The 27427-nt window shown below is 42.7% G+C and overlaps 1 protein-coding gene across 14 annotated transcripts in view; it reads left to right on the top strand.

Annotated features, from left to right (window-relative positions):
- BBS9 (Bardet-Biedl syndrome 9) overlaps positions 1-27427 on the top strand; it is a 430545-nt gene that overhangs the window by 32427 nt on the left and 370691 nt on the right. For all 14 annotated transcript variants that reach the window (XR_008309815.1, XM_053261618.1, XM_053261616.1 and 11 more), the window contains 4 exons: positions 11830-12004; positions 13156-13237; positions 14872-15055; positions 19222-19351. Coding sequence is in view for 13 of the 14 variants with exons in the window: in XM_053261618.1 (XP_053117593.1) it covers positions 11830-12004; positions 13156-13237; positions 14872-15055; positions 19222-19351 (571 nt within the window). In the remaining variant the exon portion in view is untranslated. The remainder of the gene's footprint in view (positions 1-11829; positions 12005-13155; positions 13238-14871; positions 15056-19221; positions 19352-27427) is intronic.

Below are 27427 nucleotides of genomic sequence, written 5' to 3'. Positions count from 1 at the left end.
TTTAATTGTCATACTGAAACAAAATCAGAGCTTTATATGGGAACACCTTTATTGGAATGCTCAATAAATTAATACAACATGTGTGTCCTCTCATGCACTTTCTAGGTATAATCACCTGAAAAACATTAATTACAAATTTGAAATTGCTGAACTTGCCTAATATTGCATTGGCCTCCATTAATTGTTACTATTAAATTTTGTGAAATAATGCTGAACATCCAGACTAACATTGTGCATGCTCAATAGTGTGAGTTTCAGACTACTGTTGCATGTCTGCAATGCTAATCTGGATGTCAGAGAATGAAATTTTAGAAATGGAAAAATTTCCATCAGAAAAATAAAGTATGGGGAAATTTCCCATGGAAAAAATTTCATTCCACATCACTGCCAACTTAATCTGCTGACAGTTTAAGACACTCCATCACTAACAGTCCAAAGGAAAAGGAAAAGTGTGCTGTCAAGTCAATTTCAACTCCTGGCACCCACAGAGCCCTGTAGTTTTATTTGGTAGAATTTGAACCGGCAACCTTCTGCTTGTTAGTCAGGCATTTCCCCACTGCGCCACTTAAGGTGACAAACCACAGCTAAAATACAGCTGTCCACAATGAATTTTTTTAAACCAAAAAACATTACTGTACATACAGAAACCTCACCAGCAGCAAAAGGGAATGCTGAGAAGGAAAAAATGCTGGGAAAGCAAAGGAAGAAGAGTGGAGAGTGGAAGGCTAGAAAAACAAGTACAGAGGAGGATATAACTTATCCAGGCACAAAGAAAGAAGGGAGGAAAAGAGACTAACAAGTGAAAAGGAAGAAAGGTGGCACACAAAATAAATTGTTCCCTGCCGCTTTTTCACCACTCACCACTTTTTCACAGGCCTTTGACTTGTCAAATAATAAACCTTAAGGCCTTACATTTTGTAAGAATATTGTGAGTGTCATCTCCACTATTAACTCTGTGCCTGCTTCTGTCTGTGGTGATATATCTTTCTAGTGCAATTATGGTAGCTCCTTCCTAATTTTGGAACAGTTTGTCAGGGTGGACGTTTAACTTTGAAATAAAGTACTGTAGTTAAAAATCTGATGCAATTACTTCTAAGATATGGCTGTGTGTGAATACAGTCTGAGAAACAATATGGTATTTTTACTATTTAGTGTGTAACATGTACTTTTAAATAGACATAATTAGAATGCAGTGTCTCCAGATCCTAAATATTTTTGATGGTGATTTAAGTTTTCCCCTTATTTCTGGAACTTGAGCATATTTAGATGTAACGCAGGTTTCATGTCAGCTCCTGGGGCCTCAGGAGATGTGCTCCCCAGTTCTCTTTGCATGGAAGTTGAGGAAAAGTTCTGCTTTCAATTGAGATTAAGAATAAACCGGGAACCCTTGTTACATCTATATTGAACAATCTTAGTTTGTTGTAGCCAGAGTTCCAAAATAAACCAGAATCTGAATCTAGAATACAATTTCAGGTGCAGATTCTGGTTTATTTTGGATAATAACCCAGTTTTACTTGATTTGGACATCATAAGTAATCTTGGCTTGCTTGAAGCTAGAATTTGAAATAAAGTTGTTTCAAGCTTTGCATGTGAAGGGGAGCAGGGAACATATGCTCCCGAGGCTTGGGGAATTATTATAATATTATTATTATTATTATTTTGCATTTATATCCCGCTCTTCCTCCAAGGAGCCCAGAGTGGTGTACTACATACTTAGGTTTCTCCTCACAACAACCCTGTGAAGTAGGTTAGGCTGAGAGAGAAGTGACTGGCCCAGAGTCACCCAGCTAGTATCATGGCTGAATGGGGATTTGAACTCGGGTCTCCCCGGTCCTAGTCCAGCACTTTAACCACTTACACCACGCTGGCTCTGTCGCAGGAAGCCAGGTTTTAATTCTTAAGGGAATTTGTGGGATGAGCTGCTTGTGGCAGAAGTTCTCGACTCTGTAGTGTATATGAAGTGGTTCTATCTGATTTGCAGTGAACACAATGGGCTCCATTTTCTGGCAAACTCAGTTGCCTGAAGTAAGTTTTTTGAAATGGACATTTCAGGCCTTGGATTTGGAAGACTCAGTTTAAAAGACTGAAGTGTCAAATCCAAATTTGGTTATTACATTTAAAAAACCAATAGCAAAAAGAAGGTGAGCAAAATATGAATATAATATAGTTTTGTAATTTTATTTTAGTTGATCCATGCTGCAAAAGTGTGTATTAAATTGACACACATAAATGTGAAAGACGATGCAAGGAAAATTGCTTATAGGTCAGTATTAGCCCATTTCTGTTGGCCACTGTATCATTCTCCAGATTTGCTGGCATAGTTTGGCTAGAGTTTGGCATAGTTTGGCATAGTTCTGTTGCCTGCCATATTTCTGTAGCTATTCCATCAGTTCCTGTAGCCTTCTGACTTGGTAATGACCAGAGTATTGATCTAACTTCATCTTCCCATACTAGAGGTTTTTGCAAGTAGGAAATATCTTCTAGAGTATCTTGGATGTAGATGTCCCTGCTGTACAAGGACAACTTACATGCTGAACATATACTGAGAGAAGCTGGATTGGAAGAAGATGAGCATGGTTTTAAAGTTGGAGGAAGAAACATAAATAACCTGTGCTACGCTGATGACACTACTCTGATAGCTGAGAACGCGGATGATCTGCAAGCTCTAGTAATGAAAGTCAAGGAGCACAGTGAAAAAATGGGACTACAACTAAATGTAAAGAAGACTAAACTAATGACAATGGGTACAGCAACCAGCCTCAGAATTGATAATGAAGACCTTGAAGTGGTGGATAGCTTCTGCCTTCTAGGATCGACTATCAACAGTAAAGGATCTAGCAGTCAAGAAATATGCCGCAGACTAGCACTTGGTAGCGTTGCAATGAAGGCCTTGGGAAAGATATTTAGATGCTGTGATGTGTCTATACCTACAAAGATTAGAATTGTTGGGACAGTGGTTTCCCCTGCGACACTCTATGGATGTGAAAGCTAGACTTTGAAGAAGCCAGACAGAAAAAATATTGACGCTTTTGAACTCTGGTACTGGAGAAGACATTTGAGGATACCATGGACAGCAAGGAAAACAAACAAATGGATCATAGAACAAATCAATCCAGAATTTTCACTTGAGGCACAAAAGACCAGGCTCAAACTGTCATACTTTGGGCACATTATGCTACAACCCAGCTCCCTTGAGAGGTCCATAATGCTGGGAAAAGTGGAAGGAAAGAGAAGAAGAGGACGACCAGCAGCAAGGTGGATGGACTCGATCACGACAGCAATGAATGCACCACTGAGAGACAAAGGCTAAGTTGATAACAGATCATCCTGGAGAGAATCTATCTATGTGGTTGCTAAGAGGTGACACTGACTTGACTGAGCTCAATCAATCAACCAGTCAAGTTACATTAGAAGAATTGTTGCTAACCTATTGATTGTGAGGATGATTCACAGATCTTTTGCAGTGTGTAAATGGACATTTAGTTAGCTGCCAATGTACTGTTAAAGCATATAACTAGTAATATGCTGCCAATGTACTGTTAAAGCATATAACTAGTAATATTCTTCAATCTCTAGGAAGTAGGGTTTGGGGAAGGAGGGTCCTTTTTACTCTCCTTTCATTGATATCACCTGCTGTTACTTACTCTTCCAAATGGTCAGCTCTTCCCCGAAGTCTGAAGAAGCCGTTTGAATAGCCCAGACAATGCGAATTTTGCCAGGAATATAGCAGTGTTCAGTATGATTATTTGATATTCGTTGGGATTGACCTTGAAGGTTGTTCAGGATTTCCCATGTGATTAAATCAATCTGTAGAAAGTAAAGCCATTTAACTATTGAGGGAATATTCTCTAAAATGTTCGGAGAGATGCTACCTCAGCATCACTTTAATTTTCTTGCATGGTAAGGAAATCTGTTAGAGTGGGTTTGCCTAAACAGTAAATTCAGAGTTTGGTGAACAAAAGTATAATTTTTTAGTTGAACTATTGATTGAGGAAGAAGGCACTTGTTGCAATAACAATACTAGCTGACCCCGCACAGAGCATCTGTGCAGTTGTGCACTGAGCCTGTGGCATCCCCCGCCGCTTGCTCGCTCGCTCCCCTCGCCGCTTGCTCGCTCGCTCGCTCTCCCCCCGCCGCTTGCTCGCTCGCTCGCTCTCCCCCCGCCGCTTGCTCGCTCGCTCGCTCTCCCCCCGCCGCTTGCTCGCTCGCTCGCTCTCCCCCTGCCGCTTGCTCGCTCGCTTGCTCTCCCCCCACAGCTCTCTCCATTGGGTGGGCCAGGGCCAGGCCATCCTGCCGCCGCCTCCCACCTTCTCCTCCTGGCTGGTAGGGCTTTGCCCGCTGTCTGCCCACCTCCTTGCTGCTGCCATTATTTCTCCCCTTTTTCTCTTTTTCTCTCCTCAACTCGCTCTTCCCCACTCTTTCTCCCCCCTCCCTTCATGTTTTTTCTCTCTCTCCCTTCCTCTCTGAGTTAACAGATTTTGTTCATCTTGTTTCCTCATCTAATTCACACAATGGCAGCCTCCTTCTCCTGAAGGGGCTCCTCCTCCCTCACGACCCATCTTTTTGCAGACCCCAGCCTGCTATTCTTTGAGAGAGAGAGAGAGAGAGATATTTCTCTCCTCTACAATCAAGAACATCTTCCGACCAGTAACAGTTGCATTGCAACTGACCTTAACCATCACAGGCTCCTCCTCCTTATCTGCATAGGGAATTCCCACTGCCCAATCACCACAGTGCCACAGGTTCCTCCTCCCTATCTGCAGATGGAATCCCCACTGCCCAATCACCATGGTGCTTCTGCTCTCACAGGAGCCTTCTCCCTATCTGCATATGGAATACCCACTGCCCAAACAGGTGCTTCTGCTTGCAAACACTGTCAGCCAATCGCCTCCTTTCTACTATGTCCCCACGCATGGCCCGTCTTGGAGAATTAATAATATAGATTCTTGTGGTGGGGAAAGCGTTAGACATGTGTATTATTATTATTTAATTAAGTAAATAAATCTCAGATGTATTTTTAAGAACCCTATGACTTTTTGATGTTCCTAAAGTATTGATAGGTAAAACTGACGGACAACTGTGCAGAGATATGTAAGAAGAGCCTTGTTTGATCATACTAAAACCTGTCTAGTAATTTATTGTTTGAATATTTGGTCTAGAAAAGTAGTTGTTGTCTAACAATGCTAACGATTTTTCAAATTTTAACAACCAACTGTCTACCTATAGGAGGTTATGTATATGTGTGTGAAAGAGTATATATTTATAGAATATAAATGAACAGTTTTTAATGTTATAAACAATAAAGTCTAGATTGAACAGAAGCCATATATCCTGTTCTATAATTTAAAAAACATGTCCCATTGTAGGAAGTTTAGGAGAGTCATAATTCTAAAACAATTGGCCTCTTCAGAAAATGCTTTAAGAATTCTACATGTTAAACCTATAATTCTGTTAAAATTATTGAATTTAGTAATGGGAAGCATTTGTTCATTGACTTAAACTGTAAAGAGTTTACATTTCCTGAAAAGATGGATGAGTTTTCCTACTAAAGCAACAGGAAAGTCTTAAAATTACCACCCCTTGGAAATCTGAAATGAACTTCAAAATATCAAGAACTAAATGTGTCGCAAAGGGAACAAATAATCAAATTTAACATGTCAGTGAAATGTATAGCCAGAGGCTTAAGGAGTAGAGTCTAATTATATATTTGGTCTTTCTCTCTTACAGTTGTAGAAAAATGTATTTTTTATTTTATTAATTTAATACTATTTTGTCTGACTTTCTGTAAATGGTTATGTGGTAGTATGACTATTTTTGGACTGCAAGTATACTGCATATACTGAAGCTTATTTTTTGTATAAAATACAAATGATATATGCCTTTTCTAATATGAACAGATTAATTTTCATTGGTTAGCTAACTTCCTTTTAGATGTCATGATTAATGTGCTGTTTCATTCTATTTCATGTTTAATAAGGGAAACAGGATTCTTTTTAAAAGTGATGGAAATACTTTTTAATATCCTGATTTACGATTTTGTTAACTGAAACTGCTAGCTTTTTTATTAAAGCTTTTGGTATAATGGAAATGTGTTTCTGATCAACAGTCAGTAAAAGAATAAAAGAACTTTTACACCTTGAGATAATGCACCTTATGTTTAATAATAGAGATTGTTTTCTTTTTAAAAGGCAGTTTTATTTGAATTGGGAAAGGTTTGAAATATTGTTTGAGATTTGCTTTAAACTATATATCATTATTTATTACATTAATAATATTTTACCTGCTCAGTAATACTGCTGTGGTAGGATTTTTACTGTAAAGCAGAGAAATCTTGGTTAATATTAGAACACAGTATTACAGAGACAAATCAAATCTTCTTGAAAAAATTCTAAGTGAACTATACTTTTTTATAATGTAAAATATTTTTATTTTAAGCAATTTAACGTGGCAGATGTGGCCATTCTCTTTCCCACTTAAGCTACCATTGTTTAAAAGCAATGCATTCTAGGGATGTGCACGGAACTGCGGCAGGGTGCTTCGAAGGCAGCGGGGGTCTCCCTTTAAGAGTAGGAGGAGGGTGCACTTATCCCTCCCGCGGCTTCCCCCCTGCTGGCATCGGGGTTTTTAACATTCCATCAGGGCAGCAGCATACCTCCCTGCCACCCCGTTGCCCTCATCTTCCGGATATGACTGGAAGTTGCTGACATGCCTGTGTGTGACAGCATGAGTGCACGCAGGCATGTCAGCAACTTCCAGTGATATATGGAATGACGGGAATATGATATAATTGAATGACTGTAAGGAAAGTTGTAATTATCTTTAGGAATAAGAATATTGTTATCTCTAAACTGAGTTAATAAGTGATTGTACAATCCCTTATTAAAATGAAGACAATATAATAATTATTGTCCCCTTGGAACTGGTACAATCCAATTTTTAAGAGCTGCCCTCAAAATCCCACATTGCGTTTCGAATGCCACTTTGCTATTAGAGACCGGAATGATGAAGGTGGAGGCTAGAGTATGGCTGGCCCTTACCTATAGGGTTCAACTAGCCTTCCTTCCTTATAGATTGGTCCCCCTGACTCTACAGGACTTCTTCCTATCCTCTTGGAAAAGAGCTATCCAGACCAAATTGTAAAGTTTGGGATTCTCTCTTCCCATTTTACTGGCTATGGGATATGACCAGGCCAAATCTGTGCTTAAACAAAGGATAATGGACATGAAATGCCAAACAGACCTAGGTAGGGTTCCAAACTTCCCCATATCGGAAAGTCTGAGATACCTCCACTCTTCTACTGCATATCTGTCACTGCTGGAAATCCCAGCCCATAGGAGGGCCTTCACGTTGGCATGTTGCCATGCTCTCCCATCAGCTGTTCTAGAAGGTAGGTTCAGGAAGATTCGACCTGCAGAGAGACTATGTCCTTGTAATTGCAACTATAATGCACGTTCTCTTGTTCTGCCCCTTTTACAGAGATAGTTGCGCCAACCTCATCCTGCCAGTACTATACTCTGCTGCTCCTCTCAGACGAAGACCCCACCATCACATACAATGCTGCAAAGTTCTGTGCTGCAGTGTGTAGAATCCGCAGGGCCATGACAGCTCCCGCTTAGAGGGACCGTGGATTGAGTCCAGTCTTTGCCTCAGCTCTCACACAAGCTATTGTAACCTCCTTTCATTTTCATATTTTAAATTTTCTTATGTATTTTTAAACACTCTTAATTATTTTTAAGTACTCTCACACATAGAGCCCTTCTGGCCAACTCTTTATTAGGAGGCAGACTTCTCTCGTAGACATTCTCAGTTCTATTTTAAATTTTAAATTTTATTTCCCCCCCCCACCTTATTATCCTGTACTTTCATAGCTTCATAACTGTATTATATTTTATATTGTACTCCTGCTTGTACCTCACATATTCTACTACTCTTATGTTGTTCTAAGGCCGAAATAAAGGTGATTGATTGATTGATTGAATATTATAATTAAAACTAGTTACATTTTAAAGTATGTGATATTGATAGATGATCAGAAAAATAAACTTATTTCATGTACACTTGATGTCAAAAGTTAAATATTTGGGAGGTTTTATTGTTCATAAATATTTACATTTTTACATAGAACACCCAACCCGATGAAACATAATTCTTAAAACTATTTGAAATAATCCCCCCTGCTCCTAGTAAACATCTGGGTAGTGGCCATAAATCATGCTAGAGTACAGATTTATAACAGGGATGACTCCAAGGGCTAGTAAGAGATAGAGGTCCTTCTTCCGAAATATTTCCTGCTCCCCCATCCACTAGACTTGAACTTTACAGTAAAGTTTTAGACAATACAGTCATAGTATATTCTGGTTCTATAGCTTGAATTAATTATTTTAATGGCCTCCATTGTTTAAAGAAACTTCTTTCAGTCACTCCTCTACCCAGAACAAGCAGCAGAAGCCACTGCAGTCAAGTGGGCGGAAGACTTCTCCAGCTTCCCAGGAGCTAGGCCAACCACTTAGTTTCCTTCCTAGCCAGAAACTGGACTGAGTGAGATCATGTGAGCATAGGGAAGAGGTCATCTCCCCTGCAGACTTCAGCTCACCTGGTACGACCTCTCTCCCCTCGCCAGTCTTTCTTGCCATATGGTCTTGGACAGGAAAAGAACATAGGCTTGGAAAGCAGACTGGAAGGTTTGACCTAATCAAAAAATGCAGTATTTTCTAAGAGGCTTCTGACCCATTTCTGAAAAATGTTGGCCCATTTTTGAAAACATTGAGCAAGCTTCATTAATACGGTGAATAAACTGAGAGCATTAATTGTCTTACCACTATAAGTATTTAATGTATAGCAAAAATCTTTGCTCCCCATTCAATGTTTTTGCCATCCTTTTGGTCCCCCTTTGCTCAAACTAGTTGTCCTGATGTATATGGTCCTGTACTCAGTCCCTATTATCTCCACTGAAAGGCAGTAGATCTGGGAAAGGCCTAAGAGAACTGCTACAGTCAGTGTATACTATACTGGATTAGATGGACCATTGGTTGATTTAGTATGACAGCTCCTTGTGTTTACTACCATAAACATAATACTGTATTAAAGTCTCTGATGTTGACTGGTCGAACCTGTGTGGTGATAACAGAATGTTCAGCTTCTCAGGAAGCTTAAATAGTTTGGAATGCGGCTTCTTCTAGGAAAAGAAAAATTGTTAGCATGGCTAGAAACAAAACTTCATACAAGAGTATGTAGAGTCAGGGAGAGATATCAGGGGATGGGTACCCAGCAACCCTGTGAAGAATTCTTCTCTCCCTTGCCCACTTCCTTTCTGCCAGTAGCTCACAGCCCCCAGTCTGTAGGCCCTATGTGTAGTTCTACCTAAATTCTCATTGGCTTTTCCTTTGTTTAGCTACATATCTCAGCCATTTCCTGATATTTAGGGCATTGTCTACTTTATCCAACTTCTTCTAGCCACTGATCAGTCTTTGTAGTGCCCCTCCTGCCCTCAGAGCACATAACTCCTTCCCTATTTTGTGCTGTAGCCTTTAAGGTGGAGGGCTGGTAATAAATGGCCACTACTACTGAGTAATGTCTAGAAGAGGATGTCTGTGGATACCCTTACTGACAGGAATCACATGGTCAAGTTAGGCACAGTGGGCAGTGTAGACAACTCTACTTTGATGTGTGATTGCTAACTGGCCAGCAGTGCCCTACACAGGCTGCTGCTGCTGTTGCCTGTTTTTACAGGGGTGCTGCTGGCCAGTCAGCAGCCACATTCCTGCACATTTCTGTCCTCACTTCCTATGTCCAATCTTGTGTGTAGGGCCCTCCCTTCCCCTCAATTACTGCTTGGCAACAGTAGCTTGTTCCCCATCACATTACCTCATAGGCTGCTGCCAAGTGCTGTGAGGGTTCTTCACAGACTTCTCTGATCAGCTTCTTTTTGCCTCAGTTCCATTTTTTTCTCTGCCCTTCCCTCAAGCCACGTTCTGCAGCTTCCTCTAGGGATGTAGCCAAACTGGCTCAATTCATTTTGTTTGTTACCTTTTTTCCTTTTTACTTGTTAGTCTCCTTTCCTCCCTTCATTCTTTGTGCCTGGATAAGTTCTATCCTCCTCTGTACTTGTTTTTTTGGCCTTCCACCTCTCCACTCTTCTTCCTTTGCTTTCCCAGCATTTTTTCCTTCCCAGCATTCCCTTTCGCTGCTGGTGAGGTTTCTGTATGTACAGTAATGTTTTTTGGTTTAAAAAAATTTCCATTGTGGACAGCTGTATTTTAGCTATGATTTGTCACCTTAAGTGGCACAGTGGGGAAATGCTTGACTAACAAGCAGAAGGTTGCCAGTTCAAATCCCTGCTAGTACTATATTGGGCAGCAGCGATATAGGAAGATGCTGAAAGGCATAATCTGATACTGCTCAGGAGGAGGCAATGGTAAACCCCTCCTGTATTCTACCAGAGAAAACCACAGGGCTCTGTGGGCGCCAGGAGTCAACACCAACTTGATGGCACGCTTTACCTTTACCTTACTTTTCTCCCACCATGAGAGGCACCTCTTTTATCTCACTCCTCTTGCACACACACACACACACACACACACATAACACAGGTCAACTGACGTCAATGCTTTATGCATCTGATTAGGTGGGCTGTAGTCCATGAAAACATGTACTAATTAAATTTGTTAGTCTTTAAAGAGCCACAAGCCTTTGCTGTTTTTGCCACAACAGACTGACATGACTACACTTTTGGTAATTGTCAACTATTTTCATGAATGTTGCATGCATGGATATAGAGTGGATTTTTAAAAATGCTATTTTGCAAATAGTATTGTTGACTGATAGCATACTGAGTAAACAGTAAGGGAGAAATTGCTGAAAATATGGTTATACATCTCTTATTGCTGATGTAGTGACATGTAGCCAAGGTATCTAGTATCTTATAACTCATTACTGTTTAAATTTTAATGTGAATTGCTAATAAAAAGCACTTGGAGCCATCCATATAATAGCAGCTGTTACATGAAGAAACAGCTTAGTGAATCATAGGACTGTGTATCAGACAGGGGTGTAACTACCATTAGGCAAGGGGAGGCAGTCGTCTTGGGGCCCCACTGCCTCGAGGGCCCCCCCAGAGGCACCTCACATGACTCCCCACCCACCCATGTTGCACCCCCTATGAATTACATTGAGTCTCTTGGAGATCAGCAGGAGCAGAGAGTAAAAAAACTAGATTCAATGTGAACTGGATATTCACCGTATTCATAATGGGGATGTGAGTGTGAGTGCACTATATATTGTGAAGTGTGTTGTATATCAGCGAGGGGCCCATTTTAAAATCTTGTCTCTGGGCCCCCTCCAACCTTGCTACACCCCTGGTATCAGACACTCTGATTCTGTTGAATTTGCAGCATGTACACCTACCCTGGTGCTGTGCAGATGCTGCTGGGAAGGCACATGGGGAAATCTAGGAAGTGCAGTTCTTCCAAGCACATCTCTGCATGCCTTCCCAGCTGACCCTACAGACTCCAGTAGAAGGGCTCCACTGGTGCTGGAAATGTGAGGAACAGCACTGAGAGCAGCTGCCTCCATGCAGCACTGGAGATAGGTTCCTCTGAATCAAATCAAGTTTCTGATGCATAGTCCTAGTAAATATAATTTCACGTTACTCAGTCAATATATGATTTAAGTATCAAAGGATTTACCAGTAATTCCATAGTACATTTATACATGTACTTGCATGTTTGCATATACACGCTCTGTTTCAATAACAATTCAGGGTCATTTATTTATTTATTTATTTTTGCCAAATAGAAGAACTTATGTATTCTGCTTTGTCTCGTTATTTAGGTCGTGATTTGATCTGCATACAGTCTGTGGATGGAATGCTTATGTTGTTTGAGCAAGAAAGCTATTCTTTTGGTCGTTTTCTACCTGGATTTCTTCTGCCTGGTCCACTAACATACAGCTCTCGAACAGATTCCTTCATTACCATCTCTTCTTGTCGGCAGGTTGAGAGTTATAAGTATGTATAGATATTAAACTTATAAGTTACTATGCTTGATATGTTGCTGTTTACCATTTATTTAGAACAAATTAAAAAACTAACATATTGTGAAGGATCTGCATGACTATCCCAATGGCCTATCTTGCCACATATCTCACCTCTGCCTATGGTTACATAGTTTCAGTAGCACAGAAAACTAATAACGTACTCTGCTCATTTTCACTCTGCTGGATGCCTAACAGTCTAATCAGACAAAACTCTTGTTTCTGATCATGTCCTGCATGGGTGGGTGTGTGTGTGAGGGAGGGGAGGAGTTGTGCCTGCCCCACATATCCTTTCCTCGCACATTCATGAGATAGAATTTCTGAATGTAGCCGATATGTGTAGGACAAAATCGCATTGTCAGTTACCAGATTTGTGGGGCAGGCAGGGATTTACCATATGATTTTTGCCTGTGCATGTTACCTTTTATGCATGTAGGCTGTTTATCATACATTCCCTTCCTTTGTGATGGTAGAGAAGGTATGCCAGGGGACAGGCACAGCAGAAACTTGCTTGCTTCTTTCTGTATGATGGGCCAGATGTGGTTCTCAGTGGTTCCCAAACTGGGAGCCTCCAGATGTTGCTGAACTACAGTTCCCATCATCCCCAGCCACAATAAATTGTAGCTGGGACTGGTGGGTGTTGTAGTTCAGCAACATCTGGAGGCTCCCAGTTTGGGAACCACTGTATTATCTGATCCAGCCCTAATAGTAATTTCAAACATTGCATGTTTCAAATGCAGAAAACCTTATGAATGCATGTGTGTGTGTGTGTGTGTGTGTGTGTGTGTGTGTTTTAATGTGTTCCCCTAAAATAATGTGTAGTTATAGCACATATGTCTGTCTTTCTGCATGTATTCAGTGAAAATAAGCCTATGATTCACTGTTCCTTTTCAAACAATTTTAACATATTACAGAATCAAAATGTTTACATTTGGTATCCATAAATAAAATGGTTTTTGTATTGTACTGGATTAGAAGTTGTGAATGTCAGATAAGTAGTATTCTATATCACATCAGAGCTAAAGAGTGAATTCTTGAAAATAGTTTTAATTTCCCCCCACATATTCTTATATATCCTTCTCATGCAAAAATATCAACTTAGACTTTTAATTTTTTTTACAATAGGTACCAAGTTCTTGCATTTGCAACAGATGCTGCCAAAAAAGAAACAGAGCAACAAAAACTTGGGTCTGGGAAAAGGCTTTTGGTAAGATTTGCTTGTTCATATGGACAGATCTTAAATTTATAAAGGAGGTATTTTAAAGGATCTTGACAATCGCTGTCTGCCAACCTAACAAGGGTTTATGTTTTGGTCTTTCAGTTCAGATGTTCTCAGCATCACATGAAGCTGTGCTTTAAACATGAAAGGAAGAATTTAAAGTAACTTTTTTTGAAGCATGGAATAGGCTTATTTGGAAAAACCTTCATTTCACATTTTCTGTGCAGGGTCATTATATCTTCTTTCATTTGTTTTTGTTAGGTAGGGGTGTTTGTGTGTGTGTGTACACGTACGTGCACCTCCCTCATTAAGTACTAGTTTTATGCTCTCCCCCCACTCTTCCATGGCATTTGTCACCATGATTGGGTGTTGCTTTTCCTTAACAGAACCAGGGGCGTAGCAAGCTTGTAGTGGGCCCAGAGACAAGATTTTAAAATGGGCCCCCTCACTGAAGCTCAGTTCATGAAGTAAAGAAATCTTAAATGAGGCTGAATAGTGGTAACAAAAAGCATAGTAATTTTTTAAAATTTATATATAACACCTATGCGCCACAATAGAACATCATCCTAAATTGTTTTTTAAAAGGTTTTGTAAATTGTGGATGATGCAAGTCATTGCATGGTACTAGAGAAAGACATGAGGTTCTGGTAGCTCCAGGTCTTAACACTCACATCAATTTCGGAGGATGAATACAACTGAAGGCAGCCCGGGTGGGTACGTGGCTGGGAGAGTCAGTCATGTGACTTGCCTCTGGGGGCCCCCCAAGGCAGTGGGCCCCCAGACGTCTCCCCTTGCCCTATTATACTTATGCCCCTGAACAGAACTTTCTTGATCAAAATCAAATAGCGGCCAACAAAGCAAAGGGAGAGAGAACAAAAAATGTCAGTAGAAGTTGCAAAATGAGCAGGTGTCCTCAGAGGTGTAGAGAATTTGGCTGCGGCCAAAATCCTCTGGCAGCTCCCCTGCCCCCTAGGCTTTACTATCGCATGCCCTTGCTTCTGACAACAGGCACAAGGGGGTGGGGCCAATGCCGAGAATTGGTCCTGGCAGAACTTCCCTTCCCCAGTCAGCGGTTTGTGGAATCGCTGACTAGGAGCTCCTTTCTCTTTCTCCTCAAGGAGAAAGGAAAAGGAGCTCCCAGTCAACGATTCCACAAACTGCTGACTGGGGAAGGGGATCTTTGCTGGGCCTGACGGGGCCCGTTCTCAGCTTTGGCCCAGCCCCCTTGTGCCTGCTGTCAAACTCAGGGGCGCGGCCAATACATGGGAGAAGGTCCATTCAGACCCTCTCCCATCCCTCCCTAGTCAGCATTTCATTGAAACGCTGGCTGGGGTGCTTCACGCTCCCAGCCAGTGTGTGCGGGAGGGGGCAATGGGGTGCCCTTGTTCCCCCTTGCTCCATGGTTCTATGTCCTATAGGATGCAGGTCGGTTTAGCACTATAGAAGATTGCACTCTGCAAGACTTGTCACTTTCTGGTTACATAGCGTCTTAACATGCTTTATAATCAAGCAGTTTTCTCAAGTTGTCCAAAACTTTTTTGTTATGAGATGCATGAAACCTGCTTTATGGATTCTAAAATCTATTCAGTCTATTTTACATTGATTTTGTCTGTTTTCTTAAGGTGGACTGGGTTTTAAACATTGGAGAGCAAGCTCTGGATATATGTGTTATCTCTTTCAATATGACTGTTTCCTCTGTGTTTGTGCTTGGAGAAAGGAACTTCTTTTGTCTTAAGGATAATGGACAAATTCGGTTCATGAAAAAGCTTGATTGTAGCCCAAGTTGCTTTCTTCCGTATTGTTCAGGTTTGTAAAGACAAATTTTGAAACTGAAATAGTGACTTAATATAAGTGATCTTGAATGGTTCTTTTAATGCCCCAAGCGACATCGACTTTTACAGTAACCTTACATTTTGTTTATTGCTTTTGCATAACGTGTAGCATTTTTGCCAGTTTGGGGTGTGGGCTATATTGCAAGAATAAAAATGTAAATAAAATAAATTTTGACTTTAATAAGGTAGAATCCAATTCCTACCATTCTTTGCAGACTAATTGGTGCTGATAGTTGCAGTACTTAGTTGGTGCCTGACGCTGATAGATGTTTCTGTGGTGTACTCTTTGCTCTTTGTCAGGAAAAAAAAAGTTTCTGTTGAAAGTCAAGGATCTCTATCTTGGTCCATTTAGGAAAATATTTTAAAGCCACAGTTATAGTAAAATATTTATTAGGATTAATCAGAATGAGATTAAATCTTGAGCAAGCTTTTGAGTTCCTCAGAACTCTTCTTCAGATTAGATGTTAAACAAAGCCGCTCAAAAAGTGTTTGGGGGAGGTAGTTGCAGGGCATAGTGTAATGGTCCTAACAGTCTGAAGTTTTTAGGAGTTTTCAAATGGCATATAGGAGGAGTTGAGTGAGGAGTTAAATTAGCCCCACTAGGTGCTAGACACTGATCTCAAGCTGCACCCAGGGTTTCTGGGATGGATGAAGGACAATAATGGCCATCCTTCCATATTTAGCAGTTCCACCTCCTACACCAATTGAAGCACACAGACCCCTTGATAGAGAACAGAAGTAAAAGAGAAACATGGCAATCATTATATTAGCAATCTGGATAGTGGTTCCAGACATTCATAATGACTCGGTTCTGCACCTGCGCAGACCATACTTCAGATAGAATTCATTAGCTCCTCATGACACTTAACTGCCAGCAGCACATGACTGCAGTACCCTTAAGCAGCGGTTAGGCATCCCCAGCGATATAGAGCTGCTCAGCAATATAGAGGTGGTGAAGGCACTGCTGGACGATTTGGGAATCCAAATCAATTGGAAGAAGTCGCATCTAACACCACTGAGAAGCTTACAGTACATCGGCGCACGATTTGATATGCTGGAGCAGGTGGTGTATCTGCTAGAAGAAAGGTACCACTGCATATGCACCCTAGTACAGAGATTCCAAACGACACGCAACAGTCTGCAAGGACAATTCAAGTACTTCTAGGCTTGATGGCCTCTTTTACCACCACAGTTCCATATTCGAAGTTGCAGATGCGCAATCTACCACTATGGTTTCTCTGCTCTTTCCATACCATGGTCGATCCACCATCCAAACGACTACTACTACCATGCAAAGTCCTGACTTCATTGCTGTGGTGGACATAAGCAGCTCATCTCTTGAGGTGGGTGCCATTCAAGACACCTTTGCCATCATGCATCCTGACAATGGATGCTTCCATGTGGGGCTGGGGAGCTCACATGAGGGAAAGCAGAGCGCAAGGCCTCTGGATTCGAAACGAGGCTCTAAGGCATATCAACTTCCTGGAACTAGTGACATACAGGGCGCTGCAAGCCTTTCAGGACAAGGTACCAGGTGCAGTAATCCAGTTGCAGATGGACAACACCACGGCAATAACCTATGTGAACAAGCAAGGTGGTACCGTGTCTCGACCTCTCTGCAACATCATCCTCCAGATGTGGAATTGGTGTATCCCGAGGCAAATCCACTTACAGGCTATATATATCAAAGGCGCCCTGAACTGCTTGTTGGACTCATTGAGCAGGGAAACGGTGTTGCATCAACTTGAATGGGAGATGCACACAGGAATCCTACAAGAGCTGTTTGTGACATGGGGCCATCCGGAAGTAGATCTGTTTGCGATGGCACACAACAGGAAGTACAACAAATATTGCTCCTGGATGGGTCTGGGCACACATTCCAAGGGTGATGCCTTTCAATATCAATGGATACAGAGCTTGTTCTATGTGTATCTGCCAACTCCGCTCCTCCCACAAGTAGTGGCCAAGCTATTGCAAGAACACTCATGAGCAATTGTGATAGCTCCATGATGGCCCCAACAACCTTGGTTCACACAGCTACTCAAACTGTCAAGGGAGACATACATACGTCTCCCCAAATGGGAGGTTCAAATATCTCAAGATCTAGGCCAGATACTGCACCCCAATCTATCAGTGCTCAATCTCATGGCCTGGCGGATAGGCTTCTAAGAATGATCCTTCTGAACATTCGTAAAGTTTCTACCAGACATACCTATAAAGCTAAATGGTGTAGGTTCTGCTCATATGCTCAGGAACATCATTTCTCACAAAAGGCAGCAAGCCTTAAGGAGGTACTCCTCTATCTTATCACTTTGAAGAGAGTGGGCTTGGCCAATGTGTCCATAAGAGTTCACATGGCCGCTTTATCATCGCAACACACTGGGTGGAATGGCAAAACTGTTTTTACTCACCCTAGGTGTAAAGACTTCCTTATGGGAATAAACAATCTTTATCCACCAGTTAGACAACCAGCAGAAAAATGGAGCTTATCTCTAGTGCTCGGAGCTCTTACGGAAGGCCCATTTGAACCCATGGCTACTGTGTCGTTGAAACTAACGACCTTAAAGACACTGTTCTTAGTGGCAATAACCATGGCACGGAGGGTTAGCGAGCTTAAGGCACTCCGGGTGGATGAACCATATACCAAATTTCCCCCAGACCTCATTCTAATGCGCTTGGATCCAGACTTCAAACCAAAGATTGTCTCCGACTTCCACTTAAATGCAGATATCAGCTTGCCAACCTTCCTTAAGGATCTGGTGATGCCGTTGGACAGGGCAATGCATTCTCTGGATGTGAGGAGAGCTCTGCTTTACTATCTAAAGACTACACATTGAATCCGTAAGACGAAATTCCTTTACATCTGTGAAAAAGGCCTACATAAAGGCCAATCTCCCACACGCCAGAGGCTGGCGTTTTGGTTAGTAGAATTAATAAAGATGGCCTATGAGCAGCAAAAGGTCACTCCGCCATCAACGATACAGGCTCACTCCACTAGGGCATTTGCCGCTTCGGCAGCACACCTGGCGGGCATCAGATTCCAAGACATCTGTTTGGCAGGAATGTGGGCTTCACACCAGACATTTATCAAGCATTACACTTTGGACATTAGAATGGCAGCGGTGGTGGAGTTTGGGCGGGCAGTTTTGAAGAGGGTCCTGCCGTAGCTTGCTGCTCCCACCACCATATGGGCAGCTTATGATTCACTCAGTCATTATGAATGTCTGGAACCAGTATCCAGATAAACAGGTTGCTTACCTGTAACAGATGATCTGGTAGTGGTTCCATACATTCATAAGACCCACCCGTCCATCCCTGCTGCAGACAGAAGACAAGCTATGTCAAGATCTACAGAATAAGACAAGTTTTGAACTACAGTATAAAACCAGTCAAACTCATTGGCTTAACGGCCACCAAGAAACTGAGGAAAGGGATGCCTAATCACCACTTAAGGGTACTGCAGTCACGTGCTGCTGGCGTTTCGGCGTTTCAAGGAGCTAACGAATTCTATCCAAAGCATGGTCTGTGTAGGTGCAGAACCGAGTCATTATGAAAGTATGGAACCACTATCAGATCATCTGTTACAGGTAAGCAACCTGTTTAAACTAGAGCTTAATGTTAGGTGTTATACTAGATAGATAGAATAGAAGCCAAATTGGTAATGTTACCTAGTGGCTGGAGGGCATTTAGCTGTCAAAGCATAGTTCCATTATCAGGTGGTAGAAGATACTTTTCCTCCAGGTTTACTATCCTCTGCTTGGCAGCTAAATGTGATATTCTCTAAAGTACATAAAAACTGCAGATCTGTTCAAATATGCAGGCTCTTAGGGCTATTTGCCATGTCCAGCAACCTCTTGCCATTTTTTGCGTTGCATAGCATGCAGTTTGATGTAGAGTTGAGGAACTGAGGAATTTGAAAGTTTCCTTAAGATTTTGTGACATACTGGTTAGTTGTAATAAAGGTATGTCCCTTGAAAACTGTATCATACTGTTTTTGTACTTTCATTTATTTGGAAATTGGAATTGATAATCCACACACATTTGAAAGAACATATGCTTCATAAAAGGGAAGAAATAGTGTAATCTTCAAGGAATCTGAATGAAAAATGATTTCTAAGGTCTTTGGATATATATTTGCAGTGTCTGACGGAACTATAAACACTCTTATTGGAAACCACAACAGCATGTTACATGTTTATCAAGATGTGACTCTAAAGTGGGCAACTCAGCTTCCCCATGTTCCTGTGGCAGTAAGAGTGGGGAATTTACAGTAAGTAACTCTGCCATAATTTCCATTTAAATTTATTTTTGTATTTCTTGTCTAGAATACAATACTTTGATTTTAATTTTGTTGTCCTTGACTGGAAATGTGTCAGTGTGCCGCTTTGGGAGTCTTGTAAAAAGTCTCAGTTTTCATGTTTAAAATCCCATAAATGTTAGGCTAAAAATACAAAAACATGTGAAAGACTGGAAATAAAGAGACAAGTAAAAACCAGTCCAAAAGTAGTAATTGCTATAATTTTCACATAGAGATGGTACAGACATAAAATTAGGGCTTTCTTTACTTGGTTGAAAGACCGGGAGCAGGCTGTGCCAGCATACTTTCTCCTTTGGCTCCTCCCCAAAGTGAAGTGCATTTAAAGGATATGTCGGTGCCAACATTAATCCTAGCTAAGTCTAACCAGGCTTCATTTGAAGGAGGAGACAGGAAAGCAAATTCTTCAGTAATGTATAAACATGTTGTTCTAACACTCCACTCCAACTTATATTAAGAACTGATATTAGGCATGAAGTTATTAAGCCTATTTAACTCATTGGGTTTGTTGTAAGTTGTGCTGAGCTCCTATTTTTGGAGGAAAGAGAGCTGAAATATTTTACACGTAATTGAGAAATAGAAACACATATAAATATGGTGAATGTTAATGACTGTATACTTATATTAAAATAAAGATCAAAATACCCTAAATTAGGGGTTCACAATCTACTCCAGTCACATCCAAAGTATTGAAATTAACAGAACAAGTACACATGTCCCATTAATTTCAGACTGCTTATGAGTAACTTAATCTGGATGTAAGCCAGTGACTGAAGTAGCCCATCTCACAACGTGTGTGTGTGTGTGTGTGTGGTATACAAAAACAGTGGTAGAGAGACAGGCTACTACAGTCACTTATTCACATCTACACTAAGGTACTCATAAGCAGTCTTATTGAAATTAATGGGACAAATTCAGTTTTGATTTCCATGGGTGTATGCAGTGCTGATTTTCTGAAGCCAGTGCAGTCAGGCTGAGAAGAGGGTACACTTCACTTCAGCACAAAGCCCAACCAATCAGTACATAGGAACATAGGAAGCTGCCATATACTGAGTCAGTACATTGGTCCATCTAGCTCAGTATTGTCTACACAGACTGGCAGCGGCTTCTCCAAGGTTGCAAGCAGGAATCTCTCTCAGCCCTATCTTGGATAAGCCAGGGAGGCAACTTGGAACCTTCTGCTCTTCCCAGAGCAGCTCCATCCCCTAAGGGGAATATCTTACAGTGCTCACACATCAAGTCTCCAATTCATATGCAACCAGGGTGGACCCTGCTTAGCTAAGGGGACAAGTCATACTCGCTACCACAAGGCCAGCTCTCCTCCCTCCCAGTAGCACAGGAGGAAGGTCTTCACCTCCCTCCCTCCCATTTTACAGCAGACACATACAGCCTCCGATCCTGCCCCCGCATCTGACATCAGATGCAGGTGTCGGCTAGCCACGCCCCCATGTCTGATGCCAGGCGCGGGGATGTGGTCTCCCTCCCAAACAGAGCCACGCGGCCCCGTTTGGAAGGGAGATTGGCCCACACTGTGTTGGATAGCAGAGGCCGGAGTGACTCTCCCTGCAGTTTAAAGGCAGGGAGAGCTGTTCTGGCCACGCTGACAATGCAGCACAGGCCGATCTCTCCCCGCAATGGGCCCACGAGGTGGAGATCCTCAAGGCGGAGATCCTCAGATGGGCTGTAGTGTGATGAGTCAGGAGGATTCTGAGTATCTCCTGTTGATAATCCCTGCCTTAGATTATAAGATCCCCTACTGAAAGCTGGGTTGAACTGCTTGGCTTGTTGTTAAAATTTTCAGATTGATATTAGATCAATGTCGCATGATAAAATGTAAGTTAAGCTTCCTGTTCCTAATTTTATTTTTTAGTTCCACAATTTAAAAATATTATAATCACCCTGCCTTTCTAAGTGAATATGTAGGTATGCCTAACGGATGAGGATAGCAAGTGTGACTTGATATATGCGCCTATTTAATAGGGCTGTGTGAATTTCAGGAGATTTATTTGGGTTTGGCCCTCCTCAGTCTCCTTCGGCTCCAAATGATGTGCCATTGCAGCGGGCAAAGTGGAGTCAAAGTGAAGCAAACCAGACTGAACCCTTGAGGTCGCCCCACCTCAAAGTATTTTTCAGGACCAGCAGGGGCCTGGAGAAAAGCCCCATATTTCCTCTTCACTGTCCACCGCAAGTGAGCAAGGAGCCACCGTTTGTGCCTTAATTTTAAAAGTGACTTTTGTTCTTTCCCCATGAAATTCTGGGGATGGCGCAGGTGCTACTGAGTTTTGTAGTCCTTTCTGAGACCACAACCATTGCATTTTGTATCCTCAATTTAAAAAATATATATGAAAAAATGAAGGAAAAACATTTACAATTAGTTGTGACTTCCCAGATAAAGACTTTCTAGAAGTTTTTTATAAGTGTAGCACAAGGCTTTCCAAGGGTAATTTGAAAGTTGAATCATTTTAGTTGGCTTGTCCGAGGCTGCTCGTGATGCATATAAGTACACATAAATTCATGTTGTCAGCCCTAGTTTGGTAGTTGTACCTTTCATGTGCTTAAATATGCTGGTGATTATTCACAGAAAGAAGGTTGTGTATTCAGCTCCATCTGTTACATGTCTTGTGCATAAAATGGTGGTGTGGAGTACAGAATTGACTTTCAAATTGAAGTGGATGCTTGCCAATCTGCTTCCCCCTAAGGTTAAGATACAGGGTAGATATGTAAATAGTTGGCTCACATTTCTGCCATGCTAAAGACTCTGAGAAAAAGCTGCTGTATTAAAGGCTTTGTAAGTAAGATTCCTCTACACTAAGTAGCTCTTCAGAGAGATGTATGTAATTCTCCATAATTTCATATACTGAGGCCATGATCCAAAGGGTTGCTATCATGCATATATATATAGAAACTGAGTTTGCAGTCATGGTTTTCTTTTGAAGTTATCTCCACAGCAGCCCCTGCAGCTAAAGGAGTAAGTTGCTTTCTGCTTGTTTGGCAGTTTTATCTTGCTTCATTATAGGTCCTGAATGGACTTCCCAGGTTTTGATGGTTACCCTTGCTAGCTGGGCAAAGAGACACTTTTTGAAATGTCAGAGGAAGAGTAATTGTACCTTTTGAGTCCAGTACAATGTCCCTCTCAGTGGATGTTGCTGGTGTCTCCATGTTTCTTTTTGATGGTTGAGCCTGTTTGAAACAGGAAACCATCTTCTCATTCCTTTTGCTATGTAAACTGCTTTGGTGAACATTTTTGCTGAAAGGGGGTACATACATATTCAAAATAAATATGTTTGTTTTGAGCTGCATTGTATTAGCTGTTGGTATGTCAGAGAGACTCATTCCAGAATAACCTCTCTTATAGATAAGCACCTACTTCAATTTCTTTGACTTTGTGGGCAAGTAGAGTTCTTTGATGAGAAAATAGCTGACTAATAATTCTAGGAAGATTCAATTCTGATATTTCACTCACATGTCTTGAGATTTGGATTGTCCTTGTATGTTGGTAACTCTACATGTGTTTTATTACTCACTTTTATAAACAATTTTTTTGAGGATGACAATATATGCTGCACACATTGTCCTTAACTAGGGATATTGACATAACTGGTATGGCCGCTTTCAGCTGGCCCTGTCTTGTTCCAGCCGAACCGGGCCTGGTCTGGTTCAACTGCCGAACCAGGCTGAACTAGTTCGCAAACGGGTTTTGCAAGAGCATTGGGCTATCTATCCTAATGGCCTCCACATGTGCATGGAGGCCCTGAATGCTCTGCAGTTACTGGAGGCCCAAACTGGGCTTCAGCCGCCAGCCTGGGCAGCTATTGGGGAGGTCAGCGGGGGTTTAGAAAAGCCTCCGCTGTCCCACCGCTGCCGGGAAAGTAAGTTCCTCTCTATGCTCCCTGCCCTTTGGGAATCACCCTTTGCTTGTAAAGGGGAATCCTCAGTGGTTTCCCCTTTGCAAGTATTGTCCCAAACCAGTTCAGTCTGGTTCTGTTTGAGCCAGGCCTGGACCAGTTCGCACACCCCTATCCTTAACCTTCCTACTGAAGGTTTGCTGAAGAATTAAAAAGTCATTTGTATAGTTAATTTTGGAGTTTGGCCACTGGTTTGGGTGAATAGATTGGCATCCCAGAAAAAGGGGCAGGGGACCCCAAACTATTAAGATTTCTTTGGTTATTATGGAGGTCGCTCGAAAGGCCTTTTTTCAGTTACACCAAATACAGCGGCTAGCCCCTTATCTGTTTCCTCCGGATTTGGCCACTGTGATCCATGCAACGGTCACTTCTAGGTTAGATTATGGCAACTCACTTTATGTGGGGTTGCCATTGTGCCTAACTTGGAGATTGCAACTGGTGCAGAATGCAGCGGCCAAGGTCCTCCTAACTAAGGTGCCTTGGCGAGCACATGTGACACCTTTGCTTGTTCAACTGCACTGGTTGCTGGTTGAGTCCCGGGTTAGGTTTAAGATATTAACTTTAACATTTAAAGCCTTACACAATATGGGCCCTCCATACCTCCAGGACTGCCTTGTTCAATATGTCCCTCGCCGGGTCCTGCGATCGGCCACAAGTAATACCTTGGTGATCCCGGGCCCTAGGGATGTTAAACTGCAATCAACGAGAGCCAGGGCCTTCTCAGTGGTGGCCCCGGCTCTATGGAACGGTCTCCCGGATAATATCAGAGCTCTCCATGATTTGTTGGCTTTCCGTAAGGCATGCAAGACGGAAATGTTCCGCTGGGTGTTTGGTCACTGAGATAGCTGGTCGTAAAGTGATCTGGTAATCCATAGTTATTATGTCTTGTAATGAGTACCGTATGGGGTTGTGGTTATGATGTTATGTATGTTGTATTTTATAGAACTGTGTTGCTTTGTATGTTATTGCTTGTAAGCCGCCCTGAGTCCTATGGGAGTAGGGTGACATATAAATCTAAATCTAAATCTAGATCTAAATCTAAATCAATCAATCAATCAATCAATCAATCAATAAAATAAAAATATTATCTCTTTGGTGGGACTTGAGATCTAGAAAGAATTCAGCTGTCAGTTCTATGTTTATGAAATTCTGTAGGTATTTTACTCATGAGAGAAAGCACTTTAGTTGCCTTTCATTGGGAAGAGATTGTGCTGAAATATGTTGAACAAAACCACAGAACTAAGTGTACCTTCAAAACAAGTCCAGTGCTCCTTATTATAAGGAGATGACAGTAAGTGAAATTACATTATTCACTCTTGTGAATATTTTATTTATTTATTTATTTATTTATTTATTTATTTATTTATTTATTTATTTATTACATTTCTGTTCCGCTCCATATAAGGGCTCTGGGTGGTGCACAACAGTTAAAATACTACAATAGGTTAAAACAGTATAAAACCAAATCTAAAAATTGTTCAGAGCCATTTAAAACTAATTAAAAATTCTTTAAAAGCAATTAAAAAACCCTGGAAGGCCGGGTCAAACAAGTAAGTCTTGAAGACTAACCATCAGCCCAAACTATGGATATCTGTCGTGAGTGCATTCCATAGGCCAAAAGCAGCTACAGAGAAGGCCCCTCAGAGTCGCCATCAGACATACCGGTGGTAACTGGAGATGGACCTCTCTGAATAACCTCAACATTTGCTTGGGGTCATACAGAAGAAGGCGCTCTCTAAGGTAACCAGAAACCTATTGGCAGCCAATGCAACGGTTTGAGAATAGGCATAATATGGTCTCTCCAGGTTACCCCAGAGACCAGTCTGGCTGCCACATTTTGAACTAACGGAAATCTCTGAACTACGTACAAAGGCAGCCCCACGTAGAGCACATTGCAGTAGTCAAGCCAGAGGGTTACCAGTTGATGCACCGCTGTTTTGAGATCATTCTCTTCAAGGAATGGACGCAGCTATCGAGTCAGCCGAAGTTGATGGAAAGCACTCCTGGCTATAACCTCCACCTGGAATACCAGGGTGAGGCCTGGATCCAAGAGCACTCCCAAGTTGCATACTGGTTCCTTCAGGGGGAGTGTAACCCCATCCAGGACAGGAAGATCTAACTCATCCATCAAATTCCGATGCCCCAAAATGAGCACCACCATCTTGCTTGGGTTCAGCTTCTATTTTTTGTCCCTCACCCAGCCCATTATTGCCCATAGGCAGGCATTTAGGGGATCAGTGCCATTTCCTGATAATGATAATAAGGATAAATAGATTTGGGTGTCATCAGCATTAGGGATGTGCATGAAGTTTCTTCGGCACCGGCAGGGGTAGTCCTTTAAGGGCGGGGGAGAGTGCACCCACCCCTCCCACCACATATCCCCTACTGGCGCTCCGTTACTTTCAAGCCCCTCGGGGCGGCAGCGTTCCTCCCTGCCGCCCCGTTTTTGTCATCGGCCGGAAGTGGCCGGAAGAAGTAACCGCGCGTGCGCCCGTCGTGTGTGCGCACCCGCATGACAGACGGGCGCGTGCACGCCCGCAATGGGCGCACACGTGCTTGCTTCTTCCGGCCACTTCCGGTCGATGACAAAAAACGGGCGGCAGGGAGGAACGCTGCCGCCCTGAGGGGCTTGAAAGTAACGGAGCGCCAGCGGGGGATATGCGGCGGGAGGGGTGAGTGCACCTTCCCCCGCCCTTAAAGGACTACCCCCGCCGGTGCTGAAGCACTGAAACGGCCCCCGGAGCCGAAACGTTTCGGAGGCCTTCATAATGGTCTCCGAAACGTTTCAGGCACAAGCCTAATCAGCATACTGATAACACCCTGCACCAAATCTCATGATGACCTCACTCAGTGGTTTCGTGTAGATGTTAAAAAGCATTTTTATGCTTTTAAATATCATTTTACTTGGTAGTGAAATAGTGCGTTTTCTGTTGAATAAGACTGAAACAAGTTCTATTTTTACAAAAAGTGTTGTTACTTCAATTTATATATTATAACACAAGTGAATTTTGGCCCGTTGAATAACGTGCGCTAGTAATGGCGCTCCTGGCCCCCCGCCGCCATTCCCCCTCCCTCCGCCGTACGCCCCCCCTACCTTTAAGGGCCAAATCGGCCCAGGCACTTGCCCCCGCCAGGCTGGGGAGACGGAGGCCGGGACCGGGGGCAGAGCGGAGGCCATGTAACTTTAAAAAAAAAATTGCTCCCGCGGCGACGCCGCCGACCGCCCACCCTCCCTCCCAGCTGCCGAGTCCCCCTTACCCTGGCCGACTGCTGTCGGCCGAAGACTGCCCTCAATTTAAGAGGCAGAGAGGAGCTCGCAAGCAGAGCTCCTCTCTGTGCAAAGCCTCTTGCTGAACTGCAGCTTTGGGCGCTTGCGTCCCTTGCGCCCAAAGCGGCAGTTCGGCAAGAGGCTTTGCACAGAGAGGAGCTCTGCTTGCGAGCTCCTCTCTGCCTCTTAAATTGAGGGCAGTCTTTGGCCGACAGCAGTCGGCCAGGGTAAGGGGGACTCGGCAGCTGGGAGGGAGGGTGGGCGGTCGGCGGCGTCGGCCGCGGGAGCAATTTTTTTTTTTAAGTTACATGGCCTCCGCTCCGCCCCCAGCCTCCATCTATTTTGGCCAAGGCGGCGGCGGAGCCGCCGCCTCAGTCACTTCCCCCCGCCACCGCCTCTCCGGCTTCTTCGGGACGGCTGCTTCTGGCTGCCCAAGATGGCTGCCAGTGCCGGCGAGCGTGTCTCCCTTGCCCTGTTCTGGGCCTGCGCTTCGCGCAGGCGCAGAACAGGGCAGGGAGGCACGGACACACGCTTGGTGTCCGTCCACGGACGGACACCAAGCGTTTTATTAGAGAGGATTATAAAGAAACTTCATGGATAACATTTGTCCTGTTCCAATAAAGTATGTACAGAGCCACTAGGACTGCATGTGAGGGGCCCGTTTTTAAAGTTAAAATCCCAGTATTTTAAAAAATGTGGTGTGAAGATTGAATCAAGCCTTCACTTCCCCTCTCAAACAGGTGATCACTGTCTATTGACAACTTCTAAAAAGAGTTCTCTTCACATGCAGCCATGATTAATCGATTGGAGAGAGGAACTTTGTGTACAGTACTTCACAAAGTTATCCATCCAGCTAGT

This window comes from Hemicordylus capensis, chromosome 6 (assembly GCF_027244095.1).
Source record: "Hemicordylus capensis ecotype Gifberg chromosome 6, rHemCap1.1.pri, whole genome shotgun sequence".
Lineage (NCBI taxonomy): Eukaryota > Metazoa > Chordata > Lepidosauria > Squamata > Cordylidae > Hemicordylus > Hemicordylus capensis.
The sequence above is the reverse complement of the archived record's forward strand: the minus strand, read 5'-3'. Positions and strand labels throughout refer to the sequence as shown.